This window comes from Canis lupus, chromosome 30 (genome assembly GCF_011100685.1).
Source record: "Canis lupus familiaris isolate Mischka breed German Shepherd chromosome 30, alternate assembly UU_Cfam_GSD_1.0, whole genome shotgun sequence".
NCBI classification, from domain to species: Eukaryota; Metazoa; Chordata; class Mammalia; order Carnivora; family Canidae; genus Canis; species Canis lupus.
In genome coordinates, this window is record NC_049251.1 from 35,229,023 (window position 1) to 35,252,461 (window position 23,439).

Sequence of the window (23,439 nt, forward strand, 5' to 3'; positions counted from 1 at the left end):
GTAACCACCTCGGTTTGAACGCAAGGAGTAGAGCACTGCGTTAGGAACCAAGCTCTAGTATTTTCCTGCCATTAACTAGCTTCTCTCACGCCCTCCTGGGACCACACTGCCCAATTAGTAAAAGGAAAGGCTTCGATATGCAGACGAAGGCTTGATGAGGACAGTGATGATGGTGGTGGTGGTGGTTTGCAGCAGGCTTTTTCCTTCCCACACTGACCTAATAAGACGAGACAGGGTGCTGGGTCACTCTGGGGTTTCGTGCACACCTCATGCCCCTTGCTGGGAACTTGAGGGCCCTCTCTCCTTGGCCTTTGCCTTGCAGGGGCCCAGCAGGTCTTACCTTGTGACCTTGTGCGTGAGCACAGGAGTGAGGGCGACCCGGGCGCCCTTTGAGTCAGGCCTTCTTCCCTGCTCGGGCTCCCAGGGAGACTTTCCTTGGTTCCTGGGTTCAGCCTCAGGCCTATCCTGTTGCCAGAGTGATTGTTCCAAACACAAGGATGCGCGGGTCCGTCTGGGACCTTCGGGGCTCCCGCCTGGGCCCCTGTCGGGCTCCCGCCGCGCATCCCCGCCCACCGGCCGCGCTTGCTCCCTCGGGCCCTCGCCGCCCTCCCGTCTAGGCCGCCCTCGGGTTTCCGGGTGCTGCGGGTTCTCCGGGGGTCGGGGTGGGGGTGGGGGCGCCGGGCCCGGGGGTCGCGGCGGGGTGGGGGGCGCGGGCCGGCCCTTCCCGCGGCGGCCGCCAGGCGGCGGCAGGCGCGGCCCCATGACAGCGGGAGGCCGGAGCGGGGCGGGGGGCGGGGGCGGGGGAGGGACGGGGAGGCCGCGCGGGTCCCCGCAGGGCCGGTCGCACACTCGGGGCCCGGCTCTCCGCGCGCACCGCAGCCGCCCGCCGCCCGCTCGCCCCGACGCCGGACCAAGGCGCAGCGGGAGCCCGTGCAGGCGGCGGAGGCGGCGGCGGCGGCGGCGGCGGAGGAGGAGGAGGAGGAGGAGGCGGAGGCGGAGGAGGCGGCGGCCGTCCATGCGGCGGGCTCGAGGCCGCCCGGCTCCGGGAAGCACGCGGGGGCCAGGCGGGGGCAGCCTCCGCTCCGGGACGCCGGCCGCCAGGTGAGCTCGGCGCCCCGCGTCCACCCCCGCCCGCCGCTGCCCTCCCCGGGGCGCCCCTGGACCGCGCGGGCGGGGGTCCCCGCTCTCCTCCCCTCCCTCCCTCCGTCCCCGGGACCCGCTCCTCCCGGGCCGCCCTCCGGCTGGGGGACCCCGAGGTCGCGCCCTGGGTCGGGGGCGCGCGGGGTCCCTGCCTCTCCTGCCTCCCCGGGGGACCCGCTCCTCCAGGGCCGCCCTCCCGCCGGGGGACCCCGAAGTCGCGCCCTGGGTCGGGGGTGGGGGGGAGGAGAGCCGCGGGGGGGCCCGGGGGGGGTGTCGGGGCGCGGGCGCGCGGAGTCCCCCGCTCTCCTCCCTCCCCTCCCGGGACCCGCTCCTCCCGGGCCGCCCTCCCGCCGGGGGACCCCGGGGTCGCGCCCTGGGTCGCGGGGGGGCGGGCACGTCTCCTGCCTCCCCCGGGGGACCCGCTCCTCCCGGGCCGCCCTCCTGCTGGGGGACCCCGGGGTCTCGCCCGGGTCGGGGGCGCGCGGGGTCCCTGCCTCTCCTGCCTTCCCGGGGGACCCCCTCGCTCCCGGGCCGCCCTCCGGCTGGGGGACCCCGAGGTCGCGCCCCGGGTCGCGGGGGGGCCGCCTCTCCTCCCTCCCCCGGGGGACCCGCTCCTCCCGGGCCGCGCTCCTGCTTGGGGACCCCGGGGTCGCGCCCTGGACCGCGCGGGAGGGGGGGGCCGTGGGCGCGGGGCCGGGGGTGTGTCGGGGCGAGGGCGCGCGGGGTCCCGGCCTCTCCTCCCTCCCTCCCCCGGGGACCCGCTCGCTCCCGGGCCGCCCTCCCACTGGGGGACCCCGAGGTCGCGCCCCGGGTCGCGGGGGGAGGAGGGGGCCCGGGTGCACGGCCGCCCGCGCTGGGACCCCCGCCCAGCGCCCGGGGACGGGGACCGGGGACCGGAGCGCACGGGCTTCGCGCGGCCTCGGGGACTTCCTCGCGGCCCCCGGGTGCCTGCAGCCCGGCTGGCGTCCACAGACGGAGCTCGCGAGCCTTAGAGAGCGGCAGGTAGGGGAGTTTACACTGATTGATTGATTGATTGATTTTTACTTTGAAACAACCTCAGCCCTAAGGGGAAGGGGATTGCAGGGCGTTCTCAGGCCCGCTTCGCATCTGGAACTCGTGGGTCCGGTGTTTCCTGAGCCTTTCCTGAGCCGTCCACACCCAGCAACCCCCCCCCCCAGGTCTCCTTTAATCCCCCCATCCCAGCCTCCCCTACTGCCAATTAAATTTGCATGCTTGCATCCCTTCTAGTCTCTGTGACCCCCCTCACCACCCCCAGTAAGTGAATCCGAAACCTCCATCCGGCCTCCAATCAGCCTGGGTAGCTGAAATGATTGTGGGGTGCCTGTTGGAGTTGGGAGTAGGAGACACGGAGACCTGACAGAGGTCTAAGGAATCACCCTGTCCAACCCCGCACAGCGGCAGGCACCCAGGCACAGAACAACAGTCTAAAGATTTTGCAAAGATCACACAGCTCTTAAAACCTGCGTAGCCTGAGTAGGTCTTTATTGATAAAGGGATGATGAAGGGGCTTAATAGGATCTTACCGGGTCTCAATGATACAAAGAAGCCAACATTTTAAATACGAGATTTAAATACGGCTCTGCTCAATTCCTATAGATTTTTGTTGGCATCAGAGTTGAATTCCTTTAGAAAACAAAATTTTGGGGACGCCTGGGGTGGCTCAGCGGTTGTGCACCTGCCTTTGGCTCAGGTCGGGACCCCGGGGTTCCAGGATCGAGTCCCACCTCTGGCTCTTTGCAGGGAGCCTGCATCTCCCTCTGTCTCTGCCTCTCTCTGTGTGTCTCTCTCATGAATAAGTAAAGTCTTAAAGAAAAGAAAAGAAAAGAAAAGAAAAGAAAAGAAAAGAAAAAAGAAAAGAAAGAAAAGAAAGTCCTAGGCTTGGAATTAATGGGAGGAAGCATGTGGGAGTCCTGGGACTTTCCTATAAACCTCTGCAGGGCTGGAGCTGGGATTTCCCAGAGGTCCCGGCCTGGGAAATGAGTTTGGGTGATCACCATCCAGAAGCCTCTACTGAATGAGCCCCCTGGCTTGGCCTCTGGTGAGGAGGGCTGGTCAGATGCGCTCACGTGACCGCTGCCCCCCCCCCCCCCAAGCGGGCATCCCTGGGTCATTCTGATTTGTCTCCTCATCACTATCTCCTGCCCTGAAGAAATCTTTCTAACTGGCTGTTAGGAAAAAATAAGTAAAATAAAATACAGTCCAGAGTTGGGGGATAAGAACAGGGTTAGATATTTGGGGTGGGAGTTTTTTGGGGGAAGGATTGTTTTGTTGCCTAGGAATGCTTATTGTGATTGCATCCAATTATCCTAAAGGGTAGGGGGGCACTACCCTCCCCTCCTCTCAGGCTCCCCAGCACCGCTTGCACCCAGTTGGCTGGCAGTCTCAGTGTTTGGGTGTCCTCCATGCCCCCATTCCGTCCCCTATTCCATCCCCCATGTGTGTGCCGAATTCATTACCGAGTTCCTTCCACATTCTTTTGGGATAATGGCAGGAGGTCACTTTCCTGTCGCCCATCCCTCTGCCCCCTTCCACGTAAACCATGTCCACGTTACAGTAATAATCTCCCCTCTTGACTCCTGGCCAGGAGTCACTTTGTTCATTTTAATCCATCTCCTTTCATGCTGACAGATTAATATTCCTAAAATTCTGATTTCGCCACATCATTCCTCTCAAGAAATCACAGTGGCTCCCCAGGATTCACTTTTATTTAATTCCTCTCCAACCGATAATTTTGGGCATCTGCTGTCTTCCAGCGACTGCTACTTTATGAGGCTTAAACTGAGAACAGCCCAATATCCTTGCCCCTGGATCTGTTGACAGGCCCACAGATGAAAAATAGCCACCCGGGAAAGAAAAAGATGTCTAAAAAAAAAAAAGGGTAACCACAAAACAATGCAAAACCTTGGGGACGCAGATGAGGGAGATGCTTTTTCTGTGTGGGAGGAACTAGGGAAAATTAGAGGATTAGAGCAGGGCTTTGAAGCATGAGGAGGAGTTCAAGGAGATGGGAGAGGCTGGAGGGGGAGAGGGCATGCCAGGCGGAGCGGAGAGAGGGGCGAGGACCTGGCGACGTGAAGGTGCTGGTGTGGACCTGATAGACGGGACACGATAGCCAGTCTTTGTCTCGGCAGTTCCAAGTGTCTAGATTCCAGTCTGCCGACCCAAGAGCAGCCCACCTCTTCCCTGCCTGATGTACCCGGTGTCTTTACGGTGGTCTCGCGTGCCCTCTAAGCCACAGCTCAGAAATACAGACCTCCCCTCTGCTCCTCTAAAATCTGCTAGGAAGTGTTCTCCAGCCTGTCTTGCACACACTCCTCTCGCCTCCCTGAACCCATCTTAAGTGCTCCCCTGCCTCCTTTGCACGTCCCGTGTATGCAGCCTGGACACGTCCTGGTGAGCCAGCCTCCTGTCCCAGGCATCCTGCGTTGTCTCCAGAGTGGCCACTTGGCCTCTCCTTCCTGACCCTTTCCAGCCCACGGCCAGCACCAGCCGGCTTGACCACTTGTCAACGTAGCTGGGTTGGACCTTCCCTTGCACCTGCCCTCCTTTCTCTTCTTCTCTCCTCTTTCCCCACCTTTTTTCTTCTTCTCTGTGTGCAGAATTGTGATGTGCATTTACACCTGCGTGGATGTCAGGGTTCCATATGTATTTACTGACTCTCGGTTACCGCAACGGATTGGCCACGTTAGGCCAGGAGCCACAGCATGACCCAGGCTGGCACTGGGAAGAGGGCCTGCGGTGGGAGGCTCTCTGGCCTGAGGACACTTTGTTGACTCTTGCCCTCTTTCAGAACCCCCCTCTCCCCCCACTTCCCTCCTCTGTGGGCCCTGTGGGCTGATGCTGGGACCCCTCCTCACTTCTGGGCCCACGTCGCCCTCTTTTCTCGCTCCGGCCCTTTAGAACTGACTTCGGTTTCTGGAGCCTCGCCGGCCCGATGAACTCATTCGGGTCACGTTCAGTGAGCACTGGTGTGCGCTCTGCCTGGGACCTTAATCCTCCCAGCAACCTATGAGGGAGACAGTATAATCCGCATTTCACAAGGGAGAAAGCTCCAGCTTACTTGCCTTAGGTCATCAGCTCGGGGTTTGAACCTACACCTTAGAACCCAGCTCTCCAAGTCAGGGGCTCTTTCCATTACATCACTGTTTCCCGAACGGGGTTGCCTGTGGAACCTCTGAATCCGGACGAGGATCTGCTGGGAAGACACTCAGATTCCAGGGTGGGTGGGGGCGGGCCTGGGAACTGGCATTTTTAAGACTGCCTCGAGTGATTGATTGCTCTGCACGCCGGGTTTGAGGACCCCTGCCCCAGCCTGCCTTAACGGTGAGGTTAGGGGCGCACGTGGCCCCAGCCAGGCGGAGACAGAGAGCCCTGTTTTAGTCAAAGGGATCCTCGGTTCGGTCCTGAAAGCTTGCTCCCCATCTCTTCCCTGCAAAGGTACGCCAGCCCAGCCTCCACTGGTCTCCCTGCCAATTCCTGTGGGGGCCTGAGTGGGGCTGACGGGGAAGGATCCAGCAGGTTGCTTCCAGAGGCTCCAGGTTTCCTGGGGTCAAAAACTGGGCTGGGACCTCCCAGATAGGGCTGATGGTGCCAGCCACTCCCTCCCTGCTGGGCCCAGAGTGAGCTCTGGTCACCAGCAGACCTCCCATATCCTCCAAGGATTCTCCTCCAAGGATTTATAGACTATTTTGCCCCCCTCCTCTGTGTCTGCCGTGCATGACAAAGGGATGGCCGAAGCCTAGGGGGCTGGTGTGGGGGCTGCCCAGGCTCCCAGAGAATTAGGCAGAGGCCTGGCGTGGAGCAGGTGCTCAGGGCCAGTACTCATCCTGTTTCTCTCGCCTTCTCTGTACCCGGTCAGGGCCTGATAGGCGGTCGGCCCTCAATATGTGTGCTATAAAAATATATATATAATCTCAGGTCCCCTCAAGTCCAGGGGCTTTGTATCTGATGGGCCGAATATTACGACCTTATACTCCAACCCCACAAATCAACACCTGCAGCTGTGCAGTAATAATAATGATAATGATAATAATAATAATAATGAATTATCCATTCAACGTCCTCTCCCCATCCCACACCCTTCCCTGGTTCCCGTTAGATTCCTCAAGGAAGAACAAGGAAGAGTGTGGGAAGCAGTTGGGCAGCGGTGTTCCCTATTGATGGTTACTTGTCCTGGAAGAGTGGCCTCTTTCTGTTTATGCCTTTCTCCTGTCCCCTCACCTTTCCACCGAACATACTGTGCACATCCCAGTCCCCACCGATGAGTGGAAGCTGGTCACTGAAGTGGTGCCCCACAGTATCCTCCCCCTTGTGCCTCCACTCTCGGGCGGGCGTGCAGAGGACGGGGAGCCAGGCCCACACCGTGGCGTCTTGTCACAGGAGGGTGACACCGGCCACCGCGGGGCCTGGGCCCGGACAGCCGGCGGGGCCGCCCCACCCTCCCAGCCCGCTGGCCGGCTGCCTGAGGGCTGGCCAGCAGTGAGGACCCAAGTAATGAGTGATTAATGGGCGCCCCATCTAATCTCCTGCCAGGGGAAATGAAGGGCCAGCCATGGGCTGGGGCTCGTCATGACCTGCTCCAGGTGGGCTTGGAATGCACCCAGCTCAGGATGGGGATTAAGGCTTGAAAGACAGAGGAAATGAGATGTTAACCCTTTAGGCCATGGCCTTCTGAGCCCCAGCAGGGAAATCGGGAGGGAATTATCTACAGGCATCTGATGAAAGGGGAGCATGGCCTTTGATTTATGGCAGGGATGCAGCCACATGACTACCAGGGGCTGGGCGGGGGCGGGGTGACAAGCCAGGCCTTTGACTTAACCATTTTTCTTGGAGGCTCGGTCAAGAGAGATTAATTTCTTAGGAACACGGATACATGGACAGCTGGGAGGCTTCTCTACCTGATTCCTTCTTGGAAACCTTCTGATCCTATCAGCAGGTTACAAATTGGTAGTTGCCAGACAGATTTTTTTTTTTTCCCTCCTGGAACACAGTGCCTCTCTGACCACATGTCATTTCAGGGCAAGAGGAGGGAGCGTGGCCCTGGCTGGGCGGCGTCTCTAGCGGTAGGTTCCCCCCCCTTCCTGGGTCGGGCAGCAGCGCGGGGATGCTGAGGGTGCGAGCCCTGTGGAGCCAGCGCCCTTGGGCTCCGGCCTGGGCTTCCCGGGCAGCTGCAGTTTTCCCAGCTGTGAGATGAGGGTAATAACAGTAGAGACCCCAGGTGAGATTCCCGAGAGTGCAAAGTGCTTACAGGGTCTTAGACGTGCTGCTGTCATTCCCCCCTGGCTTCTCTGGCTAAACCCCTCCCCACATCTTCCTGGGAAGGGGAGAAGTGGCTCCTCCTTCAGCCCTGGAAGGCTCCCTGTGGGCAAAAGGACGACACACCCTCTGATTGATCTTGCTGGCTCGACCCCTGACCCTCACATGCCTTCCTTCCCCTCCCTTTGCTGCTGGCTCCCTGGCCGTCCTCTGCGCCTCCAAGCTGGGCAGCCAGATGTGGTGGAGAGGGAGTGACACCTGCCCCGTCCTCCTGTGGCCTGGACGCTTCTGCACCAGCTCTGCCCGCCGCCAGCCCTGCTGTGCCCTGACAGCCCCGAACCAAGGGCCTGAAGGTGCAGAAGGCAGGTGCTTGTGGAGCAAAACAAACAGTGGAGACGGTGTGATCCGGATGCAAGTCCCAGCTCTGTCCCCTGTCCTGGTTTCTCTGAGCTCCCATGGCCTCCTCCTTGATTGAGGCTAATAATAGTAACACTTCTCGAATGGTTGAGAGAAGGGTCACACCCGACAGTGGACAGGAGGCCCTTTGGACTGCGGGGCTGGGGTGGGGGTGCAAGTTACTGCTGGTTAGAAGACGAGCCTTTGGGGAGGAGCCGTGTCTTCCAGCTTTGGGTCTGATCCCAGGGCCTGCACTGACGTAGCCTCTGGCTCCATTTGGCGTCTTTGTCAGAACAGACGAGCACCCAGGGCCTGCTTGGCTTCAGTGATGTTTTAGTCAAGGCGCAGGGTTTCATCCTGCTTGAAGTTCAAGGGCTCTTCTGGCCTGCTGCAGGGAGGGACTTGCCATTGACCGAGCTCCGTTTCAGGTCCTGGGGACTTACCTGCATTAATTAACTTCACGCTCTCAATAATCCGTGGGAGCCAGACACGATCATTCCCATTCTACAGCCTAGAAACTGAGGCACGGGGAGGCTAAGGGACTTGGAGCTGCTCACACAGCGAGTAGCTGTCACAGTGGATGTTTGGAATTCCAGGCCTCGGGCTGCAAACCAGGGGCTCTGGGGAAACTAAGCGGCGTGTTAGTGCTGCTGTCTCATCGGGACCCGCTGGAAAGCCTGATGGTAACCACTTAAAAGTCTAATTGTAACCCACTTAAAAGTCTTAAAAAGTGTAGTTGTAAATCACATGCCATAAAATTCAGCATTTTAAAGTGTGCCGTTCGGTAGTTTGTAGTTTATTCACGGAGAGTTGTGCAATCGTCGCCCATTATGTGATCCCAGAGTATTTTCATCACCTTCAAGGGAGACTCCGCATCCATTAGAAGTCACTCCCTGTCCTCCCTCTCCAGTGGCCCCTGGAAACCGCTCACCTACTTTCTGTCTCTGGGGGTTCTGGACATTTCTGGACATTTTGGACAAAGTGGAATCCTACACTATGCAGTCTTCTGTGCCTCGCTTCTTTCACTCCGATTAATGTCTTCACCCGTCTTGAAGCCTGGATCAGTACCTCCTTCCTTTTTATCACTGTGTAGCCCACTCTTCAAGCAAAACCTAGGGCAGTATTGCGTGGAGAAGGGGTGGAGTTACGCTCTCAAAGCAGATGCCGCACAGAGGAGGGGCTGCTTTTTTACTGTGGGCAGATGTGAAAGAACTGGAAAAGTTGGGGCAGGTGGAGCCAGGGCTTCAGCCGAGAGTGGAGGTGGAGGCAGGTGCAGGCCTGGCCGGCCGCTCTCCTCCAGACCCCTCATTGCACCGATGCTGGTGGTGAAGTCTGTCCGGAGACGTCGTGGAGAGGATGTAGGTGCCACCTCTCCAGTGGGTCCCCCATGTAGTTATCAGAGAGAGCGAGAGAGCACAAGCAGGAGAGGGAGAGGGAGAAGCAGACTCCCCCCCCCCGGGAGCAGGGGCTCCATCCCAGGACCCTGGGGTCATGACCTGAGCTGGAGGCAGATGCTTAACGGACTGGAGCCCCTCCCGCAGCGCTTTAAACTCCAAACGGACCTTGGGGGCCATACTGCATGCTGATGACAGCACTACTGATTTTCTGGTTTGGTTCCTCAATATAGTGCTTGATTTTTTCCCGATTACAAAGGTAAGGGGTAGTCATTGAAGAAAACTTAGGAACTAACAGAAAAACGCAGAGGAGCGAAATGAAAGTTCTCCATGATTCCCCAACCAACGATGCCCATTATTTGTAACGTGTGCCTCTGTAGTCTCTCTCTTACACACACACACAGTTTTATAAAGTTGGTATCATGCTGAACATAGTCTTTGTTCACTACTTTTTTCATGCAACAGTAAATCGTAAACACTTGCCCTAGATACTAAATATTCAATATTCTTCCAAAGCTTGATTTTCTTAATGGCTGCAGAGTATTTTTTAAAATGTTACTGTTTGTTTAAACAGACCCCTATCTGGGGTCATATGGATCGTTTTTGGATTTTCGGTATTATTTACAAATAAAACTGTGTGTTTTGTGCTTTTTTTTGGGGGGGGGGGTACTTCTGTTAATGCATAGTGCTGTTTCGGGGAAGAAAGATACAAATACTCCAAAGGTATTTGATGCATACGGGCCAATTGGCCTTCCAGAAAGACTGTGTAATTTATGATTTTACAGATGTGTTTTTTTTTTTTTTTACAAATGTGGTTTTTAACTTGACTTTTACTGTACATGTAACTTTACCAAAACATTTCTCCCATCTCCTCCTCCTCCGCAGCCCCCCTCATGTCTGTGTAGTACACGAGCTGCTTACACGCTTCTGTTTTCTCCTTGATATTTAAATGCCTGTAAGCGCACGCACAGCTGTCTTTTACAGACTATCTTGCCCTAGTCAGGCTTCTCATTTCTAGGCATAATGACAATTTCCTTTATCTTAGTTAGTGACCTGGGTAGTTTTTCCTTAATCAACAAATTAGTACTCCGGGACGCCTGAGTGGCTCAATGGTTGAGCATCTCCCTTTGGCTCAGGTCAGAGTCCTGGGATCGAGTCCCACATTGGTCTCCCCATAGGGAGCCTGCTTCTCCCTCTGCCAGTGTCTCTGCCTCTCTCTCTGTGTCTCTCATGAATAAATAGATAAAATATTTGAAAAAAAAATTAGTTACTACCAACATGACTGTTCAACTTGCTGTTATTTGCAGCCTCCCCCAACCCCCCAACCAATGTCATGTTGTTTGGAAATTCGGCTCCCAGACAGGTAATGACCAGTCCAGGAGCCATTGTCACAAGGTTCCATGCTGCACCGGGTGCTTCCGAGGACGTGCACCTGGGAGGCCCAGGTGGGGACACCGAGAAACAGAATGGGGGCTGGTTGTCGGTCTCTGTCCGTTAGGTGTTCTGTTCTGTCCTGAGGCTGCACCAGGAGGATGCGACACCTCCCTCCCAGCAAAGGCTCTGTGAGGCGTGGACCTTGAGTCCCACACAGGGACTTCTGTCGCTGTCCATGCAGGCGTTCCCGCAGAAGTGGAATTGGGCCGTCGGTGGCCTTGGCTGCCTGGCTGCTTTCACCCGGCAGGGTGGCTCCGCGGCCTCTGTGGTCCCGGGGCCCTGCGGGGTGGTTCGGGGGGCAGCACCTGTGTTCCCTTTCTCCCGCAGCCAGGGCTCTCCGACCTCCTGGGCGCTTCGGGGGGCAGCTCCCCGCAGCCGCCACTGGTGTGACTTCTTACTGCCCGCGCAGCTGCCCGGGAACAGCTTAGCCTCCTTGAACTTCAGCTACCTGGCCGCGGGGCCCTAAGCGTTAGAGACGGTGCGTGTCCCTCCCCACAATGAAACAAAGGGCCTCCCAGGTGCCTCGCTGAGCCTAGGACGTCTGTCCATCTTAAAGATAAGAAAGGTGGTGTCCCTGCCTGCGGGGGGCAGGTGGGGCGGTGATCAGCACCCTGCAGTAGGAAGGCAGGGGGCCAGGAGCCGGGCGTGGAACCGACTGGCGGGAGTGCAGAGACTCGAGGGGGCCCTCACCCCAACAGGGGACTGATGTGGGTGGGGGGGGGGGGGGTCGGGTAGCAGCCTGTTGGGTGTTATCCGAGGGCTGCATTCCTGAAGACCTCACAGGATTCAGATCTCTCCTAATTGGCTTTCTCTGTTCCCATAAAATCAATGTAAAGGGCGTGCGGTGTGCCGGACACATGCTCAGAAAGCGTAGTTTTGCTCTAATGTTGCTTTTCCCCCCGTGGGTCAGCGTTACCTCTGACGCTGCTCAGTGGGCTTGCTCGGGAACTGCTCGCTGCGCATCTCAGGACGGCTGTCTGGCTCCCCGAAGGGCCCCGCTGCTGCGGCGGCTGGTCCCACCAGGAGGTCCGTGTGTTTGTTATCCGGCACCACCAGAGCCCGAGCTTGGGACTCCGCAGACCTTTCTTCGCATAGGGCCAGACACTTAGTATTTCAGCTTCGCAGGCTGGACGGGCTTTGTTGCAACTCATCACCTCTGCTTCCTGAGCGTGAGAGCAGTGCAGGCAATACATAAACACATGGGCAAGGCTATGTTCTCGTAAAACCTTTTATTACGGACACTGACTGCAGTTTAAATGTCCTGTAATTTTTATGTTGTAAAATAGTATCCTGATTTTTTTCTATTTTTTAAACCCTACAAAACCTACAGTCGGTCAGGTTTGGCCTATGGGTCAGAGGTTGTTAATCTCTGGCCTAGATGACTATACTATTTGAAAATTGTTTTAAATCATAAAAAAGAAAAAAATAAATCATAAAAAAGAGTGAATGTTAAAATATCCCAGTAGCGGGCAGCCCCGGTGGCACAGCGGTTTAGCGCCGCCTGCAGCCCAGGGCGTGATCCTGGAGACCCTGGATCGAGTCCCACGTCAGGCTCTCTGTATGATGCCTGCTTCTCCCTCTGCCTGTGTCTCTGCCTCTCTCTTTCTCTCTCTCTGTCTCTATGAATAAATAAATAAAATCTTAAAAAAAAAAAACAAAAAACAAAACCATCCCAGTAGCTAACAAAATCACTCGTAGAAGTTCGAGTGCTCATGAGAGTGTGCAGCTTAATTCATAAATTCTATCAAGCGATTGTGGTGCCTGTCTCGGGTGATCCCAAGGTAGGCAATTACTTCATCGCAGTTTGTAATTCTTTAAGTAGTTATTCTAAACGAGTTAAAAAATTTTAATCATATCATTTCAAAACTTAGGCATCCAATGACTTTACTCACATCGTTATGTCATTCTATTTCGTGATTCCAATGGTATACCGTGAAATTGTTTATTATTGTTTACTGTTGCGGAGCCTGGCAATTCTGCTCGACTCTCAACAGCGTGATGACCTATGGCAAGGGCCATGAAACTTGATTTTGGCTGGCATTTTTACTGTATGGGCCAGAGAAAGGCGTGGAAGGAGCACCGAGGCATATGTCTGGCACATGGCGGATGTGCAATAAACTTTTGTTCCCTCGCTTCCCTTTCTTTTCCTCCCCACCCAAAAGTTCTGTATATTTGGTCAGCCCCAAAACATGCTGAGCCTCTTTGAAACTGGTGCTTCGGTTCTTTCCACATGCAGTAAAGTCACTAACCTTTTTAAAGGGAAATGAAAACAAAGGCTGTTAGAAAGCAGTTTCCCCTCCCGGGTCACCAGCTTTCCCTCGCCGAAGAATAAGCAGTGCTGTGCTGAGACCTCCAGCCAGCCAGCCCGGGCCAGACCAGAGGCCCCAGGCCCGGGGAAGGCGCCTCCAGCTGGGTGCAGACCCAGCTCTCCAGCCAGGAGGGGGGCGCCTGGCCTGCTGGCTCTCTGAGTTCTGCAGCTCCTGGGTGTATCTTGGTTTCAGGGATTCCAACTGTAGGAAGGCCAGGATCCTCTCCAGATGGAAGACCACCAGCCCCGAAGGTGACCGTGATGCTGTAGCTCTTGGCTCGAGAGTGGGCTTTTGCTGTGTGTGTTGGACGGAAGGCCTGTCTTGAGTAGACGTCTGTTTGTGTTGTTTAGAGGATAATGGCGCATAACCACGTGTGCTTTCTGGCCTGGGGTCTGGCAGGGTGTAAAAGGAGGCAGCCACTATCCTTTGGCCAGTGATACTTTTCATTATTACGTTGGCCGGGGGCTGGCATTGTTCCTGTGCTTTAGGAGCCCTCTGGTTTATAGACAAGTGGTCTTGGAGCCGGGGCATGGGCGTTGCGTCCTGACTTTGCATGAACTTGCTGTATGACCGCCAGCAATACATTCTCCATCTCTGGGGTCGCCAATTCTTTATTCCTCAGTGAATGGGGACAACATAGACCATTTCTGAGGGCTTTTTTTCTCAGTTGAGATAGGTGGGGAGCCTGGACTTTCATTCCCAGTGAGCATTAATGGGACCCCCCTTCTTTCTCCCCACTGGGGTGTTCAGAGGAGGCCTAGTGCAGAGTTAGGACTCTTACCACCACCCAGCAGTAACAAGGCCATTTGTCCCCCTTTCCCCTCTCACCAATAGTCTCAATGGTGCCAATGGAGGCCATAGGAGACACAGTAGTGAAGCATTCCTACCCCTTCCAGCCAGGGGAGTATCAATGGGACTTGCTAGAGAGCTAGAACTCGTCTCTGCTGAGCAGTTATGATGGGTCCCCCCTTCCCCTTCCCATGTCAGTGGAGGCCAAATGGCAAATTTGGGCTTCCATCTCTCCTGGCCATGATGATATGGGGTTCTCCTTCCCCTGTGAGAGGAGTGCCAAAGGCAGCCAGCTATAATGGAAGTTTAAATAAGATCTAGAGCCTCGTAACACGATACCTAAAACATCCAGGTTTTGATGGAACATCACTCATCATACCAAGAACCAGGAAGATCTCCAACTGAATGAAAAAAGACAAGGCCAACACCAAGATGATGGGGATGTGAGAATTATCTGGCAAAGCTTTTAAAGCAGCCATCATAAAATGTTTCAGCGGCTATGAATGTGCTTGAGACAAATGAGGAAAAAATGGAAAGTTTCAGAAAAATAGCAGACATCAAGAAAAACCAAATGACAGTGTTCAAATTGAAAAATACAATGAAATAAAATCTCATGGGGATGGGCTCAACCACAGAACAAGGATGACTGAGGAAAGAATCAGTGAATTTGAAGATGTAGCAATAAAAATCATCCAATCTGAGCAACAGAGAGAAAATAGACTGGGGGAGGGGAAAAAAAAGGACAGATCCTCAGGGAGCTGTAGGACTATAATAAAGTCTCTGAAATCCTAAGACAGAAGAAAGAAGGTAGGGACTGAAGAATACTCAGTAAACTAAAACTTCCTGGAGTTAGGCGAAGATACAAACCCATAGAATCTGGAAGTTTTAGTGAATTCCCAACCGGATAAATCCAAAGAAATAAATAATTTCTATTTAATTGTAAAAATTATTAATAATTAATAATTAGAATTAAATAATCTAGAATTATTTAATTCTAAATTTTTAATTGTAAAAATTATTATTAATTAATAATTAGCATTAAATAATTTAGAATTATTAATTAAAATTTAATTCTAAATTATTTAATTCTAAAAATAATTTCTCAAAAGAGGAATGAAGTAGGAGGAATTGACCTGGCAGGTTCAGGACCCATATAGCTACACAAATCCAGACTGTGTGGTACTGGGGCTGTGGGATGGGCACATGGGTCAGCAGCCCAGAATAGAGAACCCAGAAACACGCCCATCTGATTTTTGACAAAGGTTCACGAGGGAAGTCAGAGCAACACTAACTGTAATGATCTCAGTAATGAGCGGGATGATGCTGGTGAAAGACGGAAGAGAGAGGAAAGAGTTTATCTGAGAGATAATGTGAACGAAGACTTGAGGGTTGGCAAGAGGCCAGGCCTAGGGCACGCAGAAGGCCAGGTAAGCTTTGAGCCTTTATTTACTGGAAGGACAGTGGTGCCACCATGCAAGTGTAGGAAGGCTCAGCAGGAGGAGGGCCTGGTATAGAGCTGGTGGCTGGGTCCTTTTGTTATTTGTCTTGGGTGGGTCATCAGCTGGAGAAAACTGGAACTAGTCTGAATGAGAGGGGTAGGGTAGGTCTTGAGATGTTGAGTTTTTGAGACCTCAGCGTGAGATAACAATCAGAGAGATCAGAGTTCCCTACGCCCCCTTCCCCCACTTCCATGCACAGCTCATTGGTGGAGGCTGTTATTGTTGATATTTTTCTAGTCCTGGTTTGGATCACAAGGAGAGTCAATGAACCAGACAGAAGAGACAGGAAGAGAACAGATTTGCATGACCATTGAAGCTAGAGAAAAAAAGGTATGGTAATAGTTTCATTCTGCTAAACCCAATTGCCTTGTATTGTCCCCTTTGACCTCTGTGTGACCTTTGGCTCCAATGACTTGCTCCTCTAGGTTTCTTAATTCATGACATGGCTCTGTTTCCCATTATCGTAATCTTTTAATCACAGCACCTGATTTCAACTTTACCTAATACCAGCCCATCACAGAATTGTGTAAAGGAAGGGAGACTAATTTGCTAGGCTTCTGCTGCTTTCCGGAAGGATGTATGGAGCCTTTGGCATAGACCGCACAGCAGCGGTTGCTACAAACCATTGACTAGATTTCTATCACTTAAAAAAATAATGACATAATAATCAGATGTCAATGCAGAAGCCCAAGGGCCCAAGAGCTGAGCAAAAAAAAAAAAAAAAAAAAAAGGCAAATCCTTAACCCTGATGTTCAGGAGCACCAAGGGGGCAGAGAGCATGTGGCTGGCTGATTTATGGGGGCCGAGGCATACTGAGCCCGGACGTGTTCCGGACGGACAACCATGAGCCGGTACTGAGGACTTGTCCTGGACTCAAGGCCAGAGCCGCCCTGGAGAGAACAGGGGGGAGCGCAGCCTCACGCACAGCGGCTCCCTCCACCGGGGCCCATGCTGCAGCCTGCGTGTTGTGCACCAGGTTAGCGTGCGCGTGAGCAGTTTTCCTGGAAATGCGTATTTTGTTTTTAAAGATTTTATTTATTTATTCATCAGAGACACACAGAGAGAGGCAGAGACACAGGCAGAGGGAGAAGCAGGCTCCAAGCAGGGATCCCGATGTGGGACTTGATCCCGGGTCTCCAGGATCAGGACCTGAGCCAAAGGCAGATGCTCAACCGCTGAGCCACCCAGGCGTCCCTGGAAATGCGTATTTGATGTATGACGTCAGGCGGCCTGAGAGAGGGTTCAATGTTCTGCAAAGACAAGCTGGACCCCAGCCATCGAGGGGCCTGCGTTCAGGTCCCGCTGCTCACTTACTGGCTCTGGGACTGTGGACATACTGCTTCACTGCTCACAGCCTCAGCTTCTCTTTCTGCACAATGGGACTATCGCTGGCACCTGTTATATGTGGTAGCTTTTTTCCCTGAAAGAATCCCACATGAGCTGTGTTCCTCCCAGCCCCGAAGTCTCACCTAGACCCATTTTACAGACGAATGTGGTACTTACCCTCAGTGAATCTGCCTTTTTAGCATTGGTGCGTCTGGCACACTCTCCTTCCCTGATACGTGTGCGTTCATACACCTGCGTACGCGCATGCACACAGCTGTACACAGTGCTTGCTGGAGTGGCAGGAGGTCATTTGCAGGTGGCAGGACCTGAGCTTGTTAGCAGAAGGACAGGAGGTGGACCAAGAGGTTGGCTCAGCTGCCATTAGTCCCAGGGCCACCTGCCTTTGACCACGGTGGCTTTTGAAATGAGCCGGGTCATGATCTGGGGAGAGGGCCTGGGCAGCAAGTCTGTGGGAGTCTGATCTGGTTTCCTTTGGTAACTACACCCCAGGGATTACAAACTGCTCTCGGCAGAGAGTGCTGGGGAGAGGTCGATTCCCCAGGGTGGGGAGGAGGGCTGGGTGTGTCTCTGGAGGCTTTTGATCCCCAGGTAGGGTGGCTGGCGGCCGTCACAGCTGTTCATTGCAGGTTGCAGGCTTCGGGAGGTGGCTGCGGAATATCATAGTGTTATTTTCAGAAAGTGTTGGGTTTATCACGTGCTGTAAATCAAATGCCTAAGTAATATTTGGGGAAGAGGAAAGGTCTTCCTCCAGATGCATTTCTGCCTTTGATCCGTAGGATCATGTCATTTGAAATTGAAAAAGCAACTTTGTACAGAGGCGAGAATGAGTCCTGCTTGTTTATTTATTGCCTTCCTGATATTTCTGACCTTGAGTATTTTCCTTAGTTACCTGGGAAACGTTTTTTTTTAGGACTGAAAACAAATGTAAACCCCATGAATGTTAATGACCATGAAAATGATGCAATTTGTATTAGAACCCTTAGCTAGTCTGTGCTCATTACCGATTTCTTCAGGTAAGAAAGGAGAGGCAGGCCTTTCCTTTAATTGAGTAACCAGGCCTGCTGTGATGTGTTTGCTTGAAAGTATCTAGGGAGTTTCAATGGCTCTTCAAACATTTTTTTCCTAAATTGGATTCGGTGGGTTTTTAGGTTACTCTGGGTGAGCCGGCCAGTTTGCAGAACGGAGGTTCGTTGGGAAGAAATGAATTATGTGGCTGAGCTTGCCTTTGACAGAGAGGAAAGGACAGATCCTCCAGCGGGGTAGGAGACAGAGGGAACGCAGAGGAGTGAGAGACAGAGGGGGTAGGAGACAGAGGGAACACAGGGAGTGGGAGGGGAATGTTCCTCTGGGTGGCTTCACCCAGCTGGAAGAGGTTGGAAATGTGACCTGGCCTAGGGCTCCTTGGGCCCCAGCCCTGAATACCCTTGCTGCCTGGGGCCGGGTTTCCTGCAAGGGCTGTGGGGCATGATGACAGCTACCAGAGGGCTTGGGAGGGTGGGCCGCTCTGTGGAGGGTCAGCGCCTTCCTTCTGGTTCTAGGGCAGTCTGCAACCACTGACCAAGCATCAGCAGGAGCAGAGAAATCAGACGTGTGATGTCTCTGTTCTGATCATTTAAGTCAGCCCTGTCCGGATGCGGGTAGAGGGCAGGCTCTACCCTGATCTAGTGCATAAAGTCTGTGATCAGGGTGCTTGGATTTGAATCCTAACTCCCCCACCTACTAGCTGGGTGGCTTGGAAAAGCGACCTAACTTCTCTGTACTCCATTTCCCACTGGTACCGCCTTCAAGAGGCTGTTGTGAGGATAAAATGGGATAATGTGTATCAAGCATAGAGAATGCCAGTTGGCACATGGTAGCCACTCAGTAGACATTTGCTAGCATCCTCGGCCCCGCGATTATTAGTATCTGAAATAATAGATCATTAAATGGCTCATCTTGGCTCCCTTTGTTCTAGGCGATGTTCATGCACAATAAACAATCATGTCCTGAAATGTTTCACTGCCAGCAAATCCTCGAGGCACACCCAACCCCTTAGGAGAGCATCCGTCCGTCCATCCATCCATCCATCCATCCATTCATCCATTCATTTATTTACTAAATGTCTAGCTAAGCATGAATCCCTGCTACGTGGGAGCCAGAGAGTCTAATAGAGTGAAAAGAGGACCAGCTCTGCTGTTGGAGATCTGTTCTCAAGTCCCAGGCCTACCTTCCACCCACTGTGTGGTCTCGGGTTTGCTGTGAGGATTAAACAGCATGACTCATGTCCCATATCAGGTGCTTAGTAAAAGCTGCTTCCTTCCCTTCTTCCACGTGACTGATGATGGAAGACAGTTGTGGGTTGGACCCTGCTGTTGGGAGCCTGCGTTCTGGTATTTTTTTTGTCCACAGACAACTGGAATGCCAGATAGGGGCCGCTGCAGAGGGCCAGCCACAGTTCTGTGAGGAGAAAGTTGGCAGAAATGGTGGCGGAGCAGGAAAAGGTGTTGGTGATGTTGGTAAAGGCTGGATGGGGAGGAATGTAGGCCCAGTGCCGACTCTCTTGTTCTGGCAGGACCTTTGGGGGCGGGGGGGGGGGGCGGATGGCGGTTCTGACACTTCCGCCCCGGCCCACACCTGCTTGCCCTTCAAGCCCCAGCATAAAGGCCACTTCCTCTGAGGGGCCCTTCTGTGACCACTGCCCCATATACTGTGTGAGGCACCTTGGACTTCCTTTCATGGTGCTTATTAGCACAATTTTAATTTTATATTTACTTATGTTCCAGTTTGTTTAAAGTATATAGTTGTCCAGCATCTAGACTCTTAAGTTCCTGGAGGGCAGCGACCCTGCCTGCGGTGCTGGGGGTGTGTGTGTGTGTGTCCAGTACCCAGTTCACCCAGTCTTAGTAAACACTTCATGCAACAGCCCTATGGGTAGTTCCAAACACTATCCTCACTTTACAGATGAGGAAATTGAGAGACAAAAGGGATGATGCCAAAGGCCAGCTGGCTAATAAATGAGGATGTTGTTGGCAGACCTAGGCCTTACCGGTCACAATGCGTCTGTTTACACCAGCTGCTCTGGATTGTTCATTTGAAACCAGTGTAGACTAAAGCTGATTTTATTATGTCCCCTCTTCCTTGCTGATGTCTGACCAGCCCTCTACAGTGAGTCTTCTCTTGAACTAGCTTGATTTGTGCTTAGGGTCTCTGCATTAACACTACTTACTTAGCTTATGTTGTTCTAGATAGCACTAGCCTTTCTCAGACGATTCCATGTCCCTGAATCTTATCTACCGAAGCTAGATTATAAAGCGAAACCCTGCCCTGACTCATCCTTCTCTCGACTCTCATAATAGGTACATAGTTATTAATTAGTTGATTATTATTAGGAGCTAGGCAAAGATTTTTGTCCTACTCCCAAGGTAGGTCCTCTCTTCACACATACCCACTGCCCAGCCAAGAGCAAGACCATGCCTTGGATTCAGAGGAGTTTTAACTGTTCCAGTTTACGCTCGCTGGCCATCTGCCTGGTGGATCTCAGTGTAACTCTGGCAGAGACCCAAGAATTTGAGGGTCTTCAGTGCCATGAGTAATTTCATGAGTTGCTGATGGCTAATTAGGGGTGATTACAGTTAAGAGGCTTTCCTTTCTTAATAGCCCCCAGAAAGGGCTGGTGGTAACTTTTAAAATCTTGATTATTTTCCCCTGGAAATGGAATGTTCTGATTCTCATAACTGTCTTAAGTCCTTATAATTTATCTCCCCATCCTCACCCTACCCCCTTTCTAGTAAGAAGGGAATCCGAAGTCCTGGGAAGACTGTGGAAACCAATGATTTTGGAAAACTGGTTTTATTGGAGAGGACCCCTGGGCACGCCTTGAAATCCCGCTTCCTTTATTTGTCTTTCCCTGAAAGGAGGTGCAGGAGGAGGGGAGGCTGGGCCATGGGTTTTCTTCGCAAGTTCTATTACATTCCAGCCAAACCTCCCATCCCAGGCTTTCTGATGCTGTTTATAATTTTACCTTCGAAACTGTTACTCATCTGACAGTGGTCAGATGTTCTGTTTAGTAAGGGCTTCTGGGTAAAGAGGCATTTGTCGGTGACGGGTCTCACCCTCCTGTTTTTCCTGTGATAACACATTTGAAGTGTCGCTTGACATCTTCTTGCATCAGTATCAGCAGAGCTCCTTGGGGAGGGATGTCGCCTGGCGCCAGGCCCTGGGCTGAGCACAGTGCATGTGTCCGCTCACCGATTCCCCACCCCCTGTGGCCCTTCTTTAGGCTGTATTTTTAAACAGTTTCATTGAGATATAATTCACGTGGCATACCCTTTACCGACTTAACATCTACAATTACATGATTTTTAATCCATTCACAGGATTGTGCAGCCATCACCACACTGTAATTGGAGAACATTTTTGTCACCCCGGGAGGAAACCTTGTACCTCTCGTCAGCCCCTCCCCACCTTCCTGACCCTGGCAACCACTACCGTATTTTTCCTCTATAAATTTGCTTATTCTGACCATTTCCTATAAATGGAATCATGCAATATGTCGCCTCTTGTGGCTGGCTTCTTTCACTTAGGATGATATTTTCAAGGTTCATCACACTGTAGCATTTCTTTTTATTGTTAGGCAGTATTTTTGCCTCTATGGTACAGTTGGGGAAACCAAGAAACACACAGGTGAAACGACTTTCCTGTGGTCACTTTAGCCTTTAACAGATGGAGCTAGATTTCCAGTACAATCTTTTGCCTAATGCCAACTCTGCGATTAGCCGGACTCTGAGATAATTATATGAATAGCAATTTATTGAACATCTTTTATGGATCAATCCCTGTGTTTGTTTGTCCCATAAGTTTGTTACCTCATGTGCATACATAATCGGGTTTATTTACATAAACTGGGATATCTTATAACCATAACTGGATGGTGGCATTTTTATTATCGTATCTTCCATTTGCTTGCTTCTGGTTTCATTGGCCCACGTAGGCTGTAGGACCTTCCTGAGCAAATGATGCTGACAATAGTATTGTTATTCCTTCTGCAGGAGTTGGACACCACTCCCATCTGCAGGAAATTGGTAACATCTCAGAGGAGCCCTTGCTTCTTCCGGGACATCCAGCATCATGGTTTCTCATTTCATGGGGTCTCTCAGGTAAGTGGAAAGCCTTTTAAAAAAGAAACAAGAAAATAGGAAATTTGATATTTGCATTTTACTATTTAGTCCCATAGTAATTAGCCTTGAGGAAATGCAATATCTTTGATATACTCTGTACATATGTGTAGTAGGTTTGCTATTCACAAGGGCCACCGAGGCCTAGGGAGCTGTGTACTGTGGGAAGATCTAGGCCCTCGGACCTAGATCCAAATGGCTTGACTTCTACCCCATGCTCTATGTACTCTTTCCTGGGAGACCACTAGGATCCAGATTTTCATCTTTATTTAAGTAAAAACATTCCTGGATCCATGGGTGTTTATCATGGCTCCACACTGGAATTATCTGAAGAACTTAAAAGAGGCTTTGTCCTCTGGCTGCATCACTATAGATTTGGACTTCGTTGATCTGTTGTGCTTTAAAAGTGACCTCTGTGGTTCCTTCTGCTCAAAACATCTTGACCTTAACCTGTGTTTTTTATTGGATCCTGATACAAACCACTCGGGGTAAATAGAGTACGTAGTAGTATCTCTATTTTGTGCATGAGAAAACCCTGTGGCTAACTCGTGGATGCCACATTCCTTCCATACAGGGTCGGGAAGAGAAGCTGGGTACTCTGGAACTGTCTTCCATGTCGTGAAGGCTGTTTTCACACATTTCTTTAAGCTAATGGTAGACTCTCTTAAAAAATTTTCCATCCAAATGCTATGTAAGAATTCAATATACAAAATGGCCAATGGCAGTGTTTTATTAAGATCAATTTACCTCCTAAGGCTGAATCTGCAACATTTACACATTATGAGATCAATGGGTCTGTTTTGATAAACACCAAAATTTGAAAATCAGGGTGTGTGGATGATAGCTAGTACGTCAGCCTCAGCATCTGGATTACTCTGCGCTTATCTTAGCTCTGTAGTATTAGGAGAATCTTGATCCCCACAGGTAAGCAATTGCAGTTCCTCAAGGAAGTTTGTCTTGCAAATCTCAAGAGACTCTTTAAATAAATCAACTCAGAATCTAGAAAGTGGGGAAGGAAGAACTTTCTAAAAGTTGAGTCACAAGGATATCTTGTGCTTTTTTTTTCTTTCATAACTGTACATTAGCCCCGAATGCTTAGAACTTACAATAAAAAATAAAATGGGCTATAATATGTTATTATGGTGGTGCCATGTGTGATTGCCCAAATAGAGGGCTAGAGCATTTGCCAGGCAGATGCTCTCAGGCCAATGCCTGACATTTAATTGAGTGTAGTGTGTGTGTGTGTGTGTGTGTGTGTGTGTGTGCGCGCTTTAGTCTGTAGTTGCTTGTATAATTTTACATGAACTGACATGTGCAGGCCTGAAATCCATAGACCCATGTAGAGCTACAACCTTCTTCATTAATGTCATTCATGAGCGTGTCACAAAGAGTCAGAGAAGGCAGGAAAAACTCCCTTCTGAGGCTTTTGTAAAATCCAGCTTTTACAGGGCAGTCCAGATCAATTTAGAGTTAATATTTGGTAACTAATCCAAATCAGTATGTTTGTATTTTTAAACGTAGTTTGAAAAATTGTTTGTTTGTTTATTTGTTTATTTATTTATTTATTTGTTTATTTATTTATTTTTAAGATTTTATTTATTTATTCATGAGACAGAGAGAGAGAGAGGGAGAGGGAGGGAGAAGCAGGCTCCATGCAGGGAGCCTGATGTGGGACTTGATCCCAGGAATCTAGGATCCTGCC

At 51.9% G+C, this 23,439-nt stretch overlaps 1 protein-coding gene across 1 annotated transcript in view; it reads left to right on the plus strand.

Annotated features, from left to right (window-relative positions):
• The first annotated feature begins 992 nt into the window (after positions 1-992).
• Positions 993-23,439, plus strand: part of THSD4 (thrombospondin type 1 domain containing 4) — a 566,261-nt gene continuing 543,814 nt past the window's right edge. The window contains exons 1-2 of the mRNA XM_038580863.1: positions 993-1,101; positions 21,612-21,719. Coding sequence (XP_038436791.1) covers positions 21,691-21,719 — 29 coding nt within the window. The 5' untranslated portion in view covers positions 993-1,101; positions 21,612-21,690. The remainder of the gene's footprint in view (positions 1,102-21,611; positions 21,720-23,439) is intronic.